This window comes from Nematolebias whitei, chromosome 10, assembly GCF_014905685.2.
Source record: "Nematolebias whitei isolate Nwh7 chromosome 10, NemWhi1, whole genome shotgun sequence".
Taxonomy (NCBI): Eukaryota; Metazoa; Chordata; class Actinopteri; order Cyprinodontiformes; family Rivulidae; genus Nematolebias; species Nematolebias whitei.
Window position 1 is genome coordinate 164641 of NC_056507.1, and position 15643 is coordinate 180283.

The following is a 15643-nucleotide window of genomic DNA, read 5'->3' on the forward strand; positions in this document are numbered from 1 at the left end:
TATTAGAAAATGGAAGAAATACAAAATAACGGAAAATCTCCCTCGGTCTGGGGCGCCATGCAAGATCTCACCTCGTGGAGCATCATTGATCTTGAGGAAGGTGAGGAATGAGCCCAGAACTACACGGCAGGACCTGGTCAATGACCTGAATAGAGCTGGGACCACAGTCTCAAAGAAAACAATCAGTAACACTCTACGCCGTCAAGGATTAAAATCCTGCAGTGCACGCAAGGTGCCCTTCCTCAAGCCAACGCATGTCAAAGCCCGTCTGAAGTTTGCAAATGACCATCTGAATGATCCAGAGGAGGAATGGGAGAAGGTCATGTGGTCTGATGAGACAAAAATAGAACTTTTTGGTTTAAACTCCACTCGTCATGTTTGGAGGAAGAAGAATGATGAGTACAACCCCAAGAACACCATCCCAACCGTGAAGCATGGCAGTGGAAACATCATTCTTTGGGGATGCTTTTCTGCAAAGGGGAAAGGACGACTGCACCATATTGTGGGAAGGATGGATGGGGCCATGTATCGTGAGATTTTGGCCAACAACCTCCTTCCCTCAGTAAGAGCACTGAAGATGGGTCGTGGCTGGGTCTTCCAGCATGATAACGACCCAAAACACACAGCCAGGGCAACTAAAGAGTGGCTCCGTAGGAAACATCTTAAGGTCCTGGAGTGGCCTAGCCAGTCTCCAGACCTGAATTCCATAGAAAATCTTTGGAGGGAGCTTAAAGTCCGTGTGGCCCAGCGACAGCCCCGAAACTTGAAGGCTCTGGAGGAGATCTGTATGGAGGAGTGGGCCAAAATCCCTGCTGCAGTGTGTGCAAACCTGGTCAAGAACTACAGGAAACGTCTGATCTCTGTAATTGCAAACAAAGGTTTCTGTACCAAATATTAAGTTTCATTTTTCTGGTGTATCAAATACTTATTTCACACAATAAAATGGAAATTAATTATTTAGAAATCATACATTGTATTTTTCTGGATTTTTGTTTTAGATTCCATCACTCACAGTTGAAGAGTACCTATGATAAAAATTACAGTCATCTACAAGCTTTGCAAGTGGGAAAACCTGAAAAATCAACAATGTATCAAATACTTGTTCTCTCCACTGTATGTATATATATGTGTGTATATATGTATATATATGTGTATATATGTATATATATGTATACACACACAAATACTTTTTTATTTGATCATTTTAATAATATGTATTCTTTATAATTTACCAGAAACTTCAAAATAAATTCTTAAACTGTACCGAAACCTTTTTCAGGGTCTTACCACCAGCATTACCACCACTACTGCTATAGTGAGGTGCATGACATCAATTTTTGAACTCTGAACCCGCCCACTAGAATCGGTACTGAAAGTATAATGGAAACAACTCATACCGTGCTGAGCCAAGTCAAACTGTGCTGTACTGGTAATAATGTAAAAGGGGCAAAAGAGTGATGACAACAGTAGACAATCATAAAAAGCATACAAACTGAGAACAAATAAAAGAAATGGACATTTTAAAAACGAAACAAAAACAGCTAGGTTGTAAAGCTGTAGAAAACTAAAATCAGGAACATGTCTGCATTGGTGTCATGATTAGATGAAAGAGAGCTGCCGGAAAGATATTTGATGGTTTTCCAAAAATTTTTAGGATCATTCAGATCTTTGGAGGTCTGAGATAAGTTGTTACGTCTTGTGACTTTGATGGAAGTTGTACATTTATTCTGCAGCTGTCGAAAATGCAACCAGTCAGTGTCTGAGCCAGACGTTCATGTTTATTTACTTGTCAAATATGTATTTAACTTCAAACACATTTCAAATAACACATTTCAAATAATACACTTCAAATAATAACTTTTACTGGACCTTGACTCTATGCATGCGGACAATGTCTCCAGTCTGAAGGATTATGGGATGGTCCTCGAGCTTCTCACAAAAGATGGTGCATCCAATATTTTGTTTGGACTGGTCAGTGATTTTCAGACTGGAACAGAAATCTGTGGAAAAAAAAAAAAAAAAAAATTCCAGTTCTCAAAAACATCTCGATTATTATAAACCCCGACCCCCGAAAATCCAATAGTTCACGATTCATAGAAAAACAAACTATTATGGGAAGGTAAAGATAGTGATTTAATTTTACATTAATGTTTTCTTTTGGCAACTTTTTCAATCTAAGTTACGGTACACTAAAGATTGAATAGATGGATGCCCGAAGATCAACAAGTATCAAAGCATTATCCAGTTGAGCAACTGCATTTTCTTACATTTTTTTGAGCTGTGACTGTGGGAAGTCTAGTTGGAAGTAAAATCTCTAAATTTGCAAGAAAACATATACATTTTCAGCTGCACCATCCCTGAACTCTATTTACAACTCAGTGACCAATGAGCCCCGGGTCAGTATTTTGATCAGTAGGATCTATTTAAAGTGGTGCTTGACAGTTTGTGAAGCCTTTATAATTTTCTATATTTCTGCATAAATACCGGCATGACCTAAAACATCAGATTTTCACAAAAGTCTTAAAAGTAGATGAGAACCCAGTTAAACAAGTGAGAAAATATTATACTTGGTTGTAATGAACTGGACTACTAGGACCCAAAAATGCCACCAACACACAGAATAAAGCGTCTACAGGCTTTATTTTAAATGAAGACTGCAGCTCTGGACACTGGACCACATGGACTGATTGTAGATCAGAATCAGAATCAGAATCAGAATAAACTTTATTGGCATTGCACCGAGATACAACGCGAATATGTACGTACAGTCGTCCGAAGATGGGCGGAGTGCACGAAGCTGCGGCTAAAATAATCAGTGCGGCCTTCTTATTCTTATTCAGAATAATATTTTGCTTAGATAAGAAAAGGAAAGAAAACATGAGGAGAGACGGTATAAAAAAAGCTCTCTCACACCGTGTCCTAGACAGGGCACAATTTGAGGCCTGAAAAAAACCTACCACAGCAAAGCAACATAAACAGACGTTATACATGAACATATAGGCGGTGAAAACATTGAATTTTTAAGGGAAAGTCATAGCATAGTCCAGAGCCCCCCCTCAGCCATTGTCCAGATAAGAGATGACATTCATCTTCAGCTCAGTTGAGGTTCTGTCACATGTCCTTGGGAAAGGGAGGGGTGAGGAAACAGTCAAAGCATCTTTGTTGTTTTCCAAACATTCCAGGAGGAGTTGAGATAAGTCCGGCATCAAGGCCACAGTTTGGGTCAGGCAGAACTCGTAATTGTTGTTTCTGCCTTTAAAGTCTCGCTGGTATATATTGTCTGATGGAAACTCCAAAACAGCCAAACTGATCCTTTACTCCAAAAGTCGAGCTCACAGCTTTCTCCAAGATTATTCCACCATTCATGAGTGCTGCCAGGGAGAACACAGTCCTGATACAGCTGCTCCAATTCCCTGTCACAGCTCCACATTCAGTCCGAGCACTGTCAAGCTTCAACACCTCCACACGAATTTGTAGACAACCAGATTCCACCAACCCAAACTGTAGATTCTAGTCGTCATCATGAATCCAATTTTTCCTCTAGAGTTCAGAGTGTCCTCCTTACCCTGACTCCTGACGGGAGAAGTTGATTGATTTTGTTGAGAGACCAGCTGATCCTTCCAATTAAGAGGTATGCAGGAAAAAAACAAAGAGGCTTTTTAAGGGTTCACAGGACAAAAGAGTGCAGCAGGGAAGCGGGTGGGGGGGCAGAGAGGGAAAACACGTCTGGTTTCACCGTAGAGAAGCAAGAAAAAAAAATCATCTTTCTGAAGCAGAGAGAGACAAGGCAGGTCAGTTTTAGCTCAGAATGAGATTAGACTAACCTGTCAAGGTTATAGCAGACACAATGAGGACATCCCAGGAAAAGCGTGGTCCGAAAAATGGTCCAGATAAGTAATGAGATCTTCACTGAACAGATTAGAGAAATTGACAGGCAGAGCAGAATCCAGAGAGCCAGGCGGGGGTCCAACCATAAGATCTGGGAGCAACAACTTGGCAGACAAGGATCAGGCAAAATCAGGGGTTCAGAAGGCAGAAACGGGTCAGGTTCTTTTAGAGCTTGGTTTGACTTGGAAAAGCTGAATCTCTTTGACTGGAAGCTTCAATCTGGCACTAGTGCTGCGGCTGGGAAAGGCTTATACACAGCTTGAGATAATTAGACAGACACAGGTGAGCTGGGTTAAGTGATAGGAGTTGAGGGTAAGGAGACAAATGAAGAATGGAAAAACATAAATAAAAAAAAAAAGGAAAATCATGACATGAACAGACTCTAAATTGTCCCTAGGTGTGAGTGAATGTTTGTTTGTCTCGTTTGTCTCTATGTGGTTCTGTGATGGACTGGAGACCTGTCCAGGGTGTCCCCCACCCCTTGCAGTGATTGCTGGGCATGGGCACTGGCGACCCCAGTGACCAAAAATGGAAGAAGCGGGTAAAAGATAATGGATGGATGGATGACATGAACAGTCCAGATACATGAATCATGACACTTGGTCATTTATTTATTGAGGAAAATGATCCAATATTACATACAGTATATGTGAGTGGCAAAAGTATGTGAACCTGACCCAAACTGTGGCCTTGACGCCGCACTTATATCAACTCCTCTAGGAATGTTTTGAAAACAACAAAGATGCTTTTACTGTTTCCCCAACCCTCCCTTCCCCAAGGCCGTGGACATGTGACAGAACCTCAACTGGGCTGAAGATGAATGTCAGCTCTTATCTGGACAATGGCTGAGGGGGGGCTCTGGACTATGCTATGATTTTCCCTTAAAAATTCAATGTTTTCACCACCTATATGTTCATGTTTAACGTCTGTTTATGTTGCTTTGCTGTGGTAGTTTTTTTTTATGCCTCAAATCGTGCCGTCAATTCAACCTTTATTTCTACAGGTTAGTCTCACTGAGCCTCAAGGACTCATTTACAAGAGAGACTTGTTTTAACAAAGAACGATGACAACAGTAGGCAATCATTAAAAAACCAAATAAATTGAAAAATAGAAATTATATAAAAAACTAAATGGTAAATGGACTGTACTTATATAGCGCCTTTCTATCTTATTTCAAGATACTCAAAGCGCTTTACACTACAATCTGTGTCCTCATTTATCCATTCATACAGCACTCTACAAGATCTCTACAAAGCTAATTGAACAAATCATTCTAATGAGACTAATCAGTGCTTTATCACATTCATACACCGATGGGGCACAGATCAGAGGCTGTGAAGGGTTCAGTGTCTTGCCCAGGGACACTTCGACATGTGACTGCTGGTGGATTCGAACCCCCAACTCTCGCAATGGAGGACGACTGCTCTAACCTATCTCACTGATCTTCTGCAGCCATATGTCCCACCGCGCTCTCTGAGGTCAGCAGACCAGATGCTTATCTCAGTCCCAGAAACCCGTCGTAAGCTCAGAGGTGACAGGGCTTTCTCTGTTGCAGGTCCACGACTGTGGAATGAGTTGCCACTGAGTGTCCGGCAGGCTCCCACACTCTCAGTCTTTAAGTCTCACTTGAAGACCCACTTCTATTCTCTTGCCTTTACCACGTTGTGATTTGTTTTGGTCCGGTCTGTACTCCACACTGTTGGCCATTTTAGTTAGCTTCTGCTGCTATTTGTATCTGTATTTCTATTTTATGTTTTCCTGTCCGCTGTGCATGTTTGTTTTCTTTTGTACAGCACTTTGGTTGGCCTTGTTGCTGTTTTAAGTGCTCTATAAATAAAGTGGTATGGTATGGTATGGTAACCACTCAGCCACAGCCGCCCAACTAAACAAATCAACTACATTATAAAGCTATGTAAAATACAAAAAAAAAAAAAAAAAAAAAGAACAGGGCTGTATGAAGGTCTGCTCTTCACAACATGTTTGTGGAAGTGTATCATGGCACGAACAAAGGAGATTTCTGAGGACCTCAGAAAAAGAGTTGTTGATGCTCATCAGGCTGGTTTAATTTGAAATGCTAAAAGAGTTGGCCTTGTCTTCAGAAAGCAGTAAAAGCTGCGAAATCTAAACTCAGTTATTTGCTTCACTGAACCTTCACCTCTGGAAGCTCCAACTGAACTGTGTGAAAACTTTCTTCTTTTTAGAAAAAGTTGTGAACACCCGGGCACTAATTCCTCCACCAGCTAATGATCCATACATCTCATCTCACAGTGTAACCATATTTGATCACTTTGAGCCCATCTCTCTGTCTTTTGGAGCAGCTAACGTGCAGCATGAAACCATCTGGTTTCCTCTTTGATGTTGTCCCCCTTCAAATTCTAATGGAAGTCTTTCCTATTCTGGGCCCTCTATTCTTTATATTGTGAATAGCAGTCTATCCTCAGGTGTGGTGCCAAAAAGTTTCAAACATGCTGCTGTTCAACCTCTGTCAAAAACCTAACCTTGACCCCTCAGTTTAGGCCCGTCTCCAGACTCTCATTTGTTTCAAAACTACTAGAAAAAATAGTTGAGGCCCAGTTGAAACATTCTGTGGAAGATCATTCTAATTTAGACATGTTCCAATCTGGCTTCAAATCTCTCCACAGCACTGAGACGGCTCTATTGGAAGGTTTTTAATGATAATTTCCAATCCACGGATGCAAGTGATTCTGTGCTCCTTGTCCTATTGGACCTTACATTTGCTTTTGACGCCATCGACCACAAGATCCTCATTTTCAGGCTGGAGCAGTGGGTGGGCATCACAGGGTCAGACCTCAAATGGTTTAGATCCTACCTCTCTGACAGAACCTTTTGTGTCAACATCAAGGACTTTGGTTCAACATCACCAGATCTTTGGTGGGGGGGTACTATAGGGGTCCATCCTTGGTCCTCTTCTCTTTGCTTTATACCTGCTGCCACTAGGTGCTATTTTTCGTAAACATGACGTACACTTTCATTTCTACGCCGATGACTGTCAAATTTACTTCCCTCTAAAGCACAGTGGTGCACGTTCTATTCAACCTCTTCTTGACTACCTGGCCGACATCGAAAGCTGTCAATTTCTAAACTGGGCCCGAAGCTCGGCACCGCCCGACCCAAATTCGGGGTGAGCTGGGCCATAATAATGTGCTGGATGGGTGGGCTGGGTTGAGTTTTTGATTGCGTCAGCGGATCGGCCGCAATCCAATTATATGGCAACATGACTTGCCATACAATCAGGCCTCACGTGGCCATTTCACCAAAGGCTAGTCAGCTAGCGGTTAAGCTTCAGATGGGAATATATTGCCAGGAAGTGATCCATCGCTCAAATGGGTTAGTTAATACAAGTGCTGGTCATAAAAATTAGAATATCATGAAAAAGTTTATTTATTTTAGTAATTCCATTCAAAAAATGAAAAATGTATATTATATTCATTCATTACACACAGACTGATATCTTTCAAATATTTATTTCTTTTATGTTGATTATTATAACTGACAACTAATGAAACCCCCAAATTCAGTATCTCAGAAAACTACAATATTACTTAAGATAAATTAAAAAAAAGATTTTTAGAAATGTTGGCCAACTGAAAAGTATGAACATGGAAAGTATGAGCATGTACAGCACTCAATACTTAGTTGTTGCTCCTTTTGCCTGAATTACTGCAGCAATGCGACGTGGCATGGAGTCGATCAGTCTGTGGCACTGCTCAGGTGTTATGAGACCCCAGGTTGCTCTGATAGTGGCCTTCAGCTCTTCTGAATTGTTGGGTCTGGCGTATCGCATCTTGCTCTTCACAATACCCCATTGATTTTCTATGGGGTTAAGGTCAAGTGAGTTTGCAGGCCAATTAAGAACAGGGATACCATGGTCATTTAACCAGGTACTGGTAGCTTTAGCACTGTGTGCAGGTGCCAAGTCCTGTTGGAAAATGAAATCTGCATCTCCATAAAGTTGGTCACCAGCAGGAAGTATGAAGTGCTCTAAAACTTCCTGGTAGATGGCTGCGTTGACCTTGGACCTAAGAAAACACAGTGGTCCAACACCAGCAGATGACATGTCCAAAGTTATGTTCTCTGATGAAAGTAAATTTTGCATTTCCTTTGGAAATCAAGGTACCAGCGTCTGGAGCATGACAGGATTGCATGAGTACTCCATCGGGCTGGAAGACTGAAAAGGTGAACAAAGCGGCTAAGGTGACTTCTCCTTTCTAGAATTGCGTCGCTCAAGGTGGCTGCATGTTGGAGCTGCTCTGTTACTTTCATTCTGAGATTTCACTTTTGGAAACTTTAATTCCTCTTTTTCTGGATGTAAATCACAGTTTTTGGATGATTGTTTCCTCTGGTATCAGATGCTGTGCAGCAGAAGGATTTTTACTGAAACTTTTTTAGTTTTGGACATTTGTTATGATGCGTAACCATGGCAACAAAGCTGTTTTCTACAACCAACAGCAGCTGATTAACATCTCAAAAGCTCAACTAGTATCTCAACTACAGCCCCAAATATCAAATGAGTTGAAAAGGATGTTCTGTGGACACATTCTCATCTACATGCCAGCTGTGCTTGAGTGCCTGAATACTGAGATCCTAGAATCAGAATCAGAAGAATCAGAATCAGAAGAATGTGTTGTTTATCGTAGTTTTTACTTCATGCACAGACCTGTTCATTTGTTCAGCAATAACGGAAAACGCACTGAGAATTTCTTATGATGCAGCTTTCATGTTAAAAGCGATCAATCGGCTGTCGAGGAGGAAACTGAGCTGCTGCCCGTAAGCTGCATCAACGTGTCGATGGTCAGGATTGGAGAGGCAAAAGCAGTCAAGTCTGGTACATGTTTTAATAAGTTTTAAAATTCTTTCTGTGTGACATCTTTCTGTGTCAGTAAATATGCAAATAAATACTGAGATCTCATTTTAAAGTCACATCCAAACACGAAGCAGAGAAACAGAAGGGGTCTTTTCCCCCTCCCCTTTCAGTCCATGAGAGCACAACAGTGGCAAATTCGTCAGATTTATTTTTAAAGCAGTCAGTCAGTCAGTCAAGACTGGTCCATATTTAAATAAAAATTAAAAAAAAAAACTTTCTGTGTATGGTAAATATGTATTTAAATACCAGTATCTCATTTAAGCTTAAACATGGGCATTAAACTGAGTGAAGGAGACGATGAGAGAGGGAAAAAAAAAAAAGAATGGGGAGGAAGGGACTGTTCTTCCTCATGTAGTGAACTTAACCTGATGTCAAAACTAAGCCTAAGGTCAAAACCCTTGACCTTAAGAACCTTGTGGGACAGAAACTGTCATTTCATTGATTTGAATCCAGAAATACAGGTTCACCCATCCTGAGACTTTCTTTCTTGAAAATTCAAGTGAAAGAACACTCTCTTTTCTGTTATCATTCCTGTTTTACAAATGTTTGATAATCAAAGTGTTTTAGTTCAAACATTTTAGATGTTACAGTGAACTAATCAATTTTATTAACTGTAAAACAGTAACAATGATTTTTTAGTTCCTCATGCAAAGTTAGAATTCATGTTAAGGCCTGTTACAGAGTAATCATGCATTTTCTGATTTCTGTCTTTGAATGAGCAAGTGTGCAAAGTTTTCCAAGGTCAGGAGTCGAAGCAGACATGTGTTGGAACAACTGTCTTGTTTTAAAATCCTCTCAGACGTAAACAGAGGAGTTGGCACCTGTTTCTCCAAACTCGCCAAAACAAAACTTTCTCTGTCTCTGAGAACAGTTTTAATCTGTTCCATAACAATTCTTGCTGTTTTCTGACTTCTAGTAACCTCTTACGTCACAAACCACACCCCTGTCTGGTTGATATTGACCAATCAGGAACCCTCAAATATACCGGAAATAGAGCTCTTTAAAATGCCGGTACTTCCTAGTTCTGGGCGCTGAGAGGTTCTGAGATGTTCGCAGTTCTGTGAAGTTGTTTGGGAGAACAGAAGTCCAGCCATGATAAGGCTCTTCCGAGTTGGATTATAACATCTTCCACCTCTGAGTGGAACTTCTGAAGGACTCCACTCATGTGAAGTCCACTTGCTGAGGTGAGCTGGTGTCGGACGGAATCTCGTCACTACTTCGGACGAGTCACAGCCATCCTATGGAGACGCTGGACAGGTAGCGTTAACTGGAACTCCTTATCTGCTGATTCATCTTCAGGGAGGTAATGAGTCAAGTACTACCGAGCGTACCGAGGAAAATCTGGGTTCGAATGGAGAGTGTCGGTTCTGGTCAACACTCCCCCTCACACACCATCTTTTACTCCCTTTAAACTTCATTTCCATCTTTAAATTCTTCTCTCAAGTAGAAATCCTTCCAGATAATTTAGAAATGTCTGTGTAAAGTGCTCATCCACCGCCGTGTGGATAATTGATCATAATTGTACAGTTTTCATTAATGTCTGTGGTGAAGCAACGGAAAATCATGGCCGTATGGTTTTCCTGGTTGTAAAGCTGATTGATTATGTTGTTATTCTCATATTTGCCAAATTAATGTAAATGTTTGATGTTAAACTTTGATTCTGTAAAATAAATGACCGCATTAATTTTGATGGGTCAAAGATAAATGACGTCTCACGTTACATTTCATTAAATTCAATGCACGTTTATTCAGTCCAGAAAAATGAAGAATCCGTTTTAATTGATGAATATATCTCAGCATCTGTTCATCTACACTCATATGAGCAGTGCTGGGGAGAATCAAGTCAAATTTATATAGAAAGTACATTCAAAAACAGCAGCGGTTAACTAAAGTGTTTACCAATGAAAATCCAGCCATCCATCCATCCATTTTCTTCCGCTTATCCGGGGTCGGGTCGCGGGGGTAGCAGCCTAAGTAGGGAGGCCCAGACTTCCCTCTCCCCAGCCACTTGGGCCAGCTCTTCCGGGGGAATCCCGAGGTGTTCCCAGGCCAGCCAAGAAACATAGTCCCTCTAGCGTGTCCTGGGTCTTCCTCTGGGCCTCCTTCCGGTGGGACGTGTCCGGAACACCTCACCAGGGAGGCGTCCAGAAGGCATCCTAAACAGATGCCCAAGCCACCTTAACTGGCTCCTCTCGACGTGGAGAAGCAGCAGCTCTACTTCGAGTCCCTCCCGGATGATCGAGCTTCTCACCCTGTCTCTAAGGGAGAGCCCAGACACCCTGCGGAGAAAACTAATTTCGGCCGCTTGTATCCGAGATCTCATTCTTTCGGTCACAACCCAAAGCTCGTGACCATAGATGAGGGTGGGAACGTAGATCGATCGGTAAATTGAGAGCTTCGCCTTTTGACTCAGCTCTCTCTTCACCACAATAGACCTGTACAGCGCCCGCTTCACTGCAGACGCTGCACCTATCCGCCTATCGATCTCACGCTCCATTTTTCCCTCATTCGTGAACAAGATCCCAAGATACTTGAACTCCTTCACTTGGGGTAGGACCTCCTCCCTGACCCGGAGAGGGCACTCTACCCTTTTCCGGCTCAAGACCATGGCCTCGAATTTGGAGGAACTGATCTTCATCCCGGCCACATCGCATTCGGCTGCGAACCGCTCCAGCGAAAGCTGTAGATCACGATCTGATGAAGCAAATAAGACCACATCATCTGCAAAAAGCAGAGACGAAATCCTAAGGCCACCATAACGGATCCCCTCAACACCTTGGCTGCGCCTAGAAATTCTGTCCATAAAAGTTATGAACAGAATCGGTGACAAAGGGCAACCTTGGCGGAGTCCAACTCTCACTGGGAACAAGCCCGACTTACTGCTGGCGATGCGGACCAGGCTCTGACAACGGTCATACAGGGACCTAAAAGCCCGTATCAAAGGGCCCGGTACCCCATACTCCCAGAGTACCCCCCACAGGGCCCCCCGAGGGACGCGGTCGAACGCCTTCTCCAAGTCCACAAAGCACATGTAGACTGGTTGGGAAAACTCCCACACACCCTCCAGGACCCTGCTGAGAGTGTAGAGCTGGTCCAGTGTTCCACGGCCAGGACGAAAACCGCACTGTTCCTCCTGAATCCGAGGTTCGACTATCCGACGGACCCTCCTCTCCAGAACCCCCGAATAGACCTTACCAGGGAGGCTTAAGAGCGTGATTCCCCTGTAGTTGGAACACACTCTACGGTCCCCCTTTTTGAATAGGGGGACCACTACCCCGGTCTGCCAATCCAGGGGAACTTCCCCCGATGTCCACGCAATATTGCAGAGTCGCGTAAGCCAACACAACCCTACAACATCCAGAGCCTTAAGGAACTCTGAACGGATCTCATCCACCCCTGGGGCCCTGCCACCGAGGAGCTTTTTAATCACCTCGGTGACCTCAGCACCAGAGATTGGAGGGCCCGACCCAGAGTCCCCAGGCTCCGCTTCCTCAGTGGAAGACGTGCCGGTGGGATTGAGGAGGTCTTCAAAGTATTCCACCCACCGACCCACAACATCCCAAGTTGAGGTCAGCAGCACACCACTCCCACTATAAACAGTGTTGGTGGCATACTGCTTTCCCCCCCTGAGACGCCGGATGGTGGACCAGAATCGTCTCAAAGCCGTGCGGAAGTCGTTCTCCATGGCCTCTCCGAACTCCTCCCATGCCCAAGTTTTTGCCTCAGCGACCACCCGAGCCTCATGTCGCTTGGACTGCCGGTACCCATCAGCTGCTTCCGGGGTCCCACAGGCCAAAAAGGCCCGATAGGACTCCTCCTTCAGCCTGACAGCATCCCTCACCGACGGTGTCCACCATCGGGTTCGAGGGTTGCCGCCGCGACAGGCACCGACAACCTTGCGGCCGCAGCTCTGGTAAGCCGCCTCGACAATAGAGGCATGAAACATGGTCCACTCAGACTCAATGTCCTCCACCTCCCTCGGAACATGTTCAAAGTTCTCCCGGAGGTGGGAGTTGAAACTCCGTCTCACAGGAGACTCTGCCAGACATTCCCAGCAAACCCTCACAATACGTTTGGGTCTGCCAGGTCTGACCGGCATCCTCCCCCACCATCGGAGCCAACTCACCACCAGGTAGTGATCAGTTGACAGCTCCGCCCCTCTCTTCACCCGAGTGTCCAAGACATGTGGCCGCAGATCAGATGAGACAATGACAAAGTCGATCATCGAACTGCGGCCTACGGTGTCCTGGTGCCAAGAGCACATATGGACACCCTTATGCTTGAACAAGGTGTTCGTTATTGACAATCCATGACGAGCACAGAAGTCCAACAACAGAACACCACTCTGGTTCAGATCAGGGGGGCCGTTCCTCCCAACCACACCCCTCCAGGTCTCACTGTCATTGCCCACATGAGCATTGAAGTCCCCCAGCAGAACAAGGGAGTCCCCAGAAGGTGCACTTTCCAGTACCCCCCTCCAAGGACTCCAGAAAGGGTGGATAATCTGAACTGCCGTTTGGTGCATAAGCACAAACGACAGTCAGAACCCGTCCCCCCACACGTAGGCGGAGGGAGGCCACCCTCTCATTCACCGGGGTGAAAACCCAATACACAGGCACCAAGTTGGGGGGCAATAAGTACGCCCACTCCTGCTCGGCACCTCTCACCAGGGGCAACTCCAGAGTGGAAGAGTGTCCAGCCCCTCTCAAGGAAACTGGTTCCAGAGCCCGAGCAATGCGTAGAGGTGAGTCCGACTATTTCTAGCCGGAACCTCTCAGCCTCACACACCAGCTCAGGCTCCTTCCCCACCAGTGAGGTGACATTCCACGTCCCAATAGCCAGCTTCTGTAGCCGAGGATCAGACCGCCAGGGTCCCCGCCCTCGACCACCACCCATCCCACATTGCACCCGACCCCTTTGGCCCCTCCCACAGGTGGTGAGCCCATGGGAAGGGGGACCCACGTCTCCTCTTCGGGCTGTGCCCGGCCAAGCTCCATGGGTAAAAGCCCGGCCACCAGGCGCTCGCCCGCGTGCCCCACCTCCAGGCCTGGCTCCAGAGTGGGGCCCCGGTGACCCACGTCCGGGCAAGGGAACACTAGGTCCATTTGTGTTTCTCATCATTGGGGTCTTTGGGCTGCACTTTGTCTGGTCCCTCACCTAGGACCTGTCTGCCATGGGTGACCCTACTAGGGGCATAAAGCCCCTGACAGCATAGCTCCTAGGATCATTGGGACACTCAAACCCCTCCACCACGGTAAGGTGGCAGCCCAGGGAGGGGCCAATGAAAAATCAACGGTAATAATTTAATGAATATTTATCGCATTCTACCGGTACTATTTGACTTCCGGTCACATGACCTCTATAAGTTGGGGGGCAATAATCTATATCATCACTTCACTTCCGGCGAGCTGATGGACAGCAGCTCCCTCCGGCTTCTCTGCAGTCTTTTATCATCAAACTGACCCGTTTTTCGAACCAGACTAAAGTTGGTCCTCCTTCCAACCGAATTCGGTGTTCAGTGACTCAGAGAGCCGGACGGGACCGTCCAAAAAAAAAAAAAAAAAAAATAATAATAATATTTTGGCCCTGGACCGATCGGCCGCTCCCCCCCATCGGTCACTCTGAGCGCACCCTGCCGGCCAGGTGACCCCTCGAGCTGGGGAGTCGACGCACGAAGGTCCGGTGTTTTTTCTCTCTCTCCCTGGACCTCAACGAACTCTTATCTGGACCTTTGTGGTTCTACCTGGTTCCGACAAATATCGCCGGGTGGTATTTCGCTGGTTTTCAGCTGGACTGACCCTCGTGGTGTTTCCATAGGTGTGGGGGAAGTGTACCTGTGACCCTCGAATTGGACCAGAACCGAATCGAGGTGGCTGTGGGGAAATTCGTCTTCTACAGAGCCGGTCTCAGCTTCAGTGAGCAGCCGTTACTTTAACTGAAGGACGATCCACCTCCGTGGAGTCGTTGTGTTCACCTGGAGGAGACGCTCCGGTGCTTTGAAGCGCCGCCGGACCGGAGCAGAACCGCGCCGCCGGGCTGCCGGACCGGAGCAGAACCGCGCCGCCGGACTGGGCCGCCGGACCGGAGCAGAACCGGGCCAGGGATATCTTCAGCCTCTTCGTCTCTCGTGCTTGGAGCGCCGGAGCCGAACTGGAACAGAATCGGACCGGACCAGTTGCCGACTTCAGCCTCAGCCTCTCCAGTCAGTCTCGTTTTTCACCGGGGGTGCCCCGTGCTGTCGGGTGCTGAGAAGCGGAGGAGCAGCGTGGAGGAGCAGCGTGGAGGAGCAGCGTGGAGGAGCAGGTCTGCGTGGTGCTCGAGAGAAGTTCGGAGTTTGTATCGGAGCTGCTGCAGGCCTCCATCCAAACTCACCTGGATAATAATTAATTTTATTCCGGATCACGTTGTTGGCCCCTGTTGACCTGAAACGAACTTGGATCATGCCTTTCACTTCAGGAGGATTTCCTGGCAGCTCGCTCTGCTATTTGCTGCGATTTTTCTGTTTCTGTTTCGGCCTGTTGATTCTGGACCCAGCTTCTGTTTCTCATGGGAGCATCCATCCATCCATCCATCCTTCTTCACAGGGGGGCCGGAGCCCCCCTCAGCCTGACTCAAACTGCAGTTGGGCCACCTCGTCGGGTTTGTTTGCCCATTTGAACTGTGACATTTTATGGTCTGAAACTTTTCTGCATCATTCATATTACTGTCACTATTTTCCGTTCTCAGATTATCTGGAGTCACTGAATCTTGTTAATACACCTGAATCTGTCCATCACTGCAACTTTCACTGTTTTTGGGTTCTGAATGATCGCGTCTTCATTAATGTTTCTCATGGTTCGATTATGGGGGCTAATTGTCACACTGTTAACT

The 15643-nt window shown here is 45.6% G+C and overlaps 1 protein-coding gene across 1 annotated transcript in view; it reads right to left on the reverse strand.

The window, feature by feature from the left end:
- pot1 (protection of telomeres 1 homolog) overlaps positions 1 to 15643 on the reverse strand; it is a 213094-nt gene that overhangs the window by 90415 nt on the left and 107036 nt on the right. The window contains exon 6 of the mRNA XM_037683052.1: positions 1870 to 2000. Coding sequence (XP_037538980.1) covers positions 1870 to 2000 — 131 coding nt within the window. The remainder of the gene's footprint in view (positions 1 to 1869; positions 2001 to 15643) is intronic.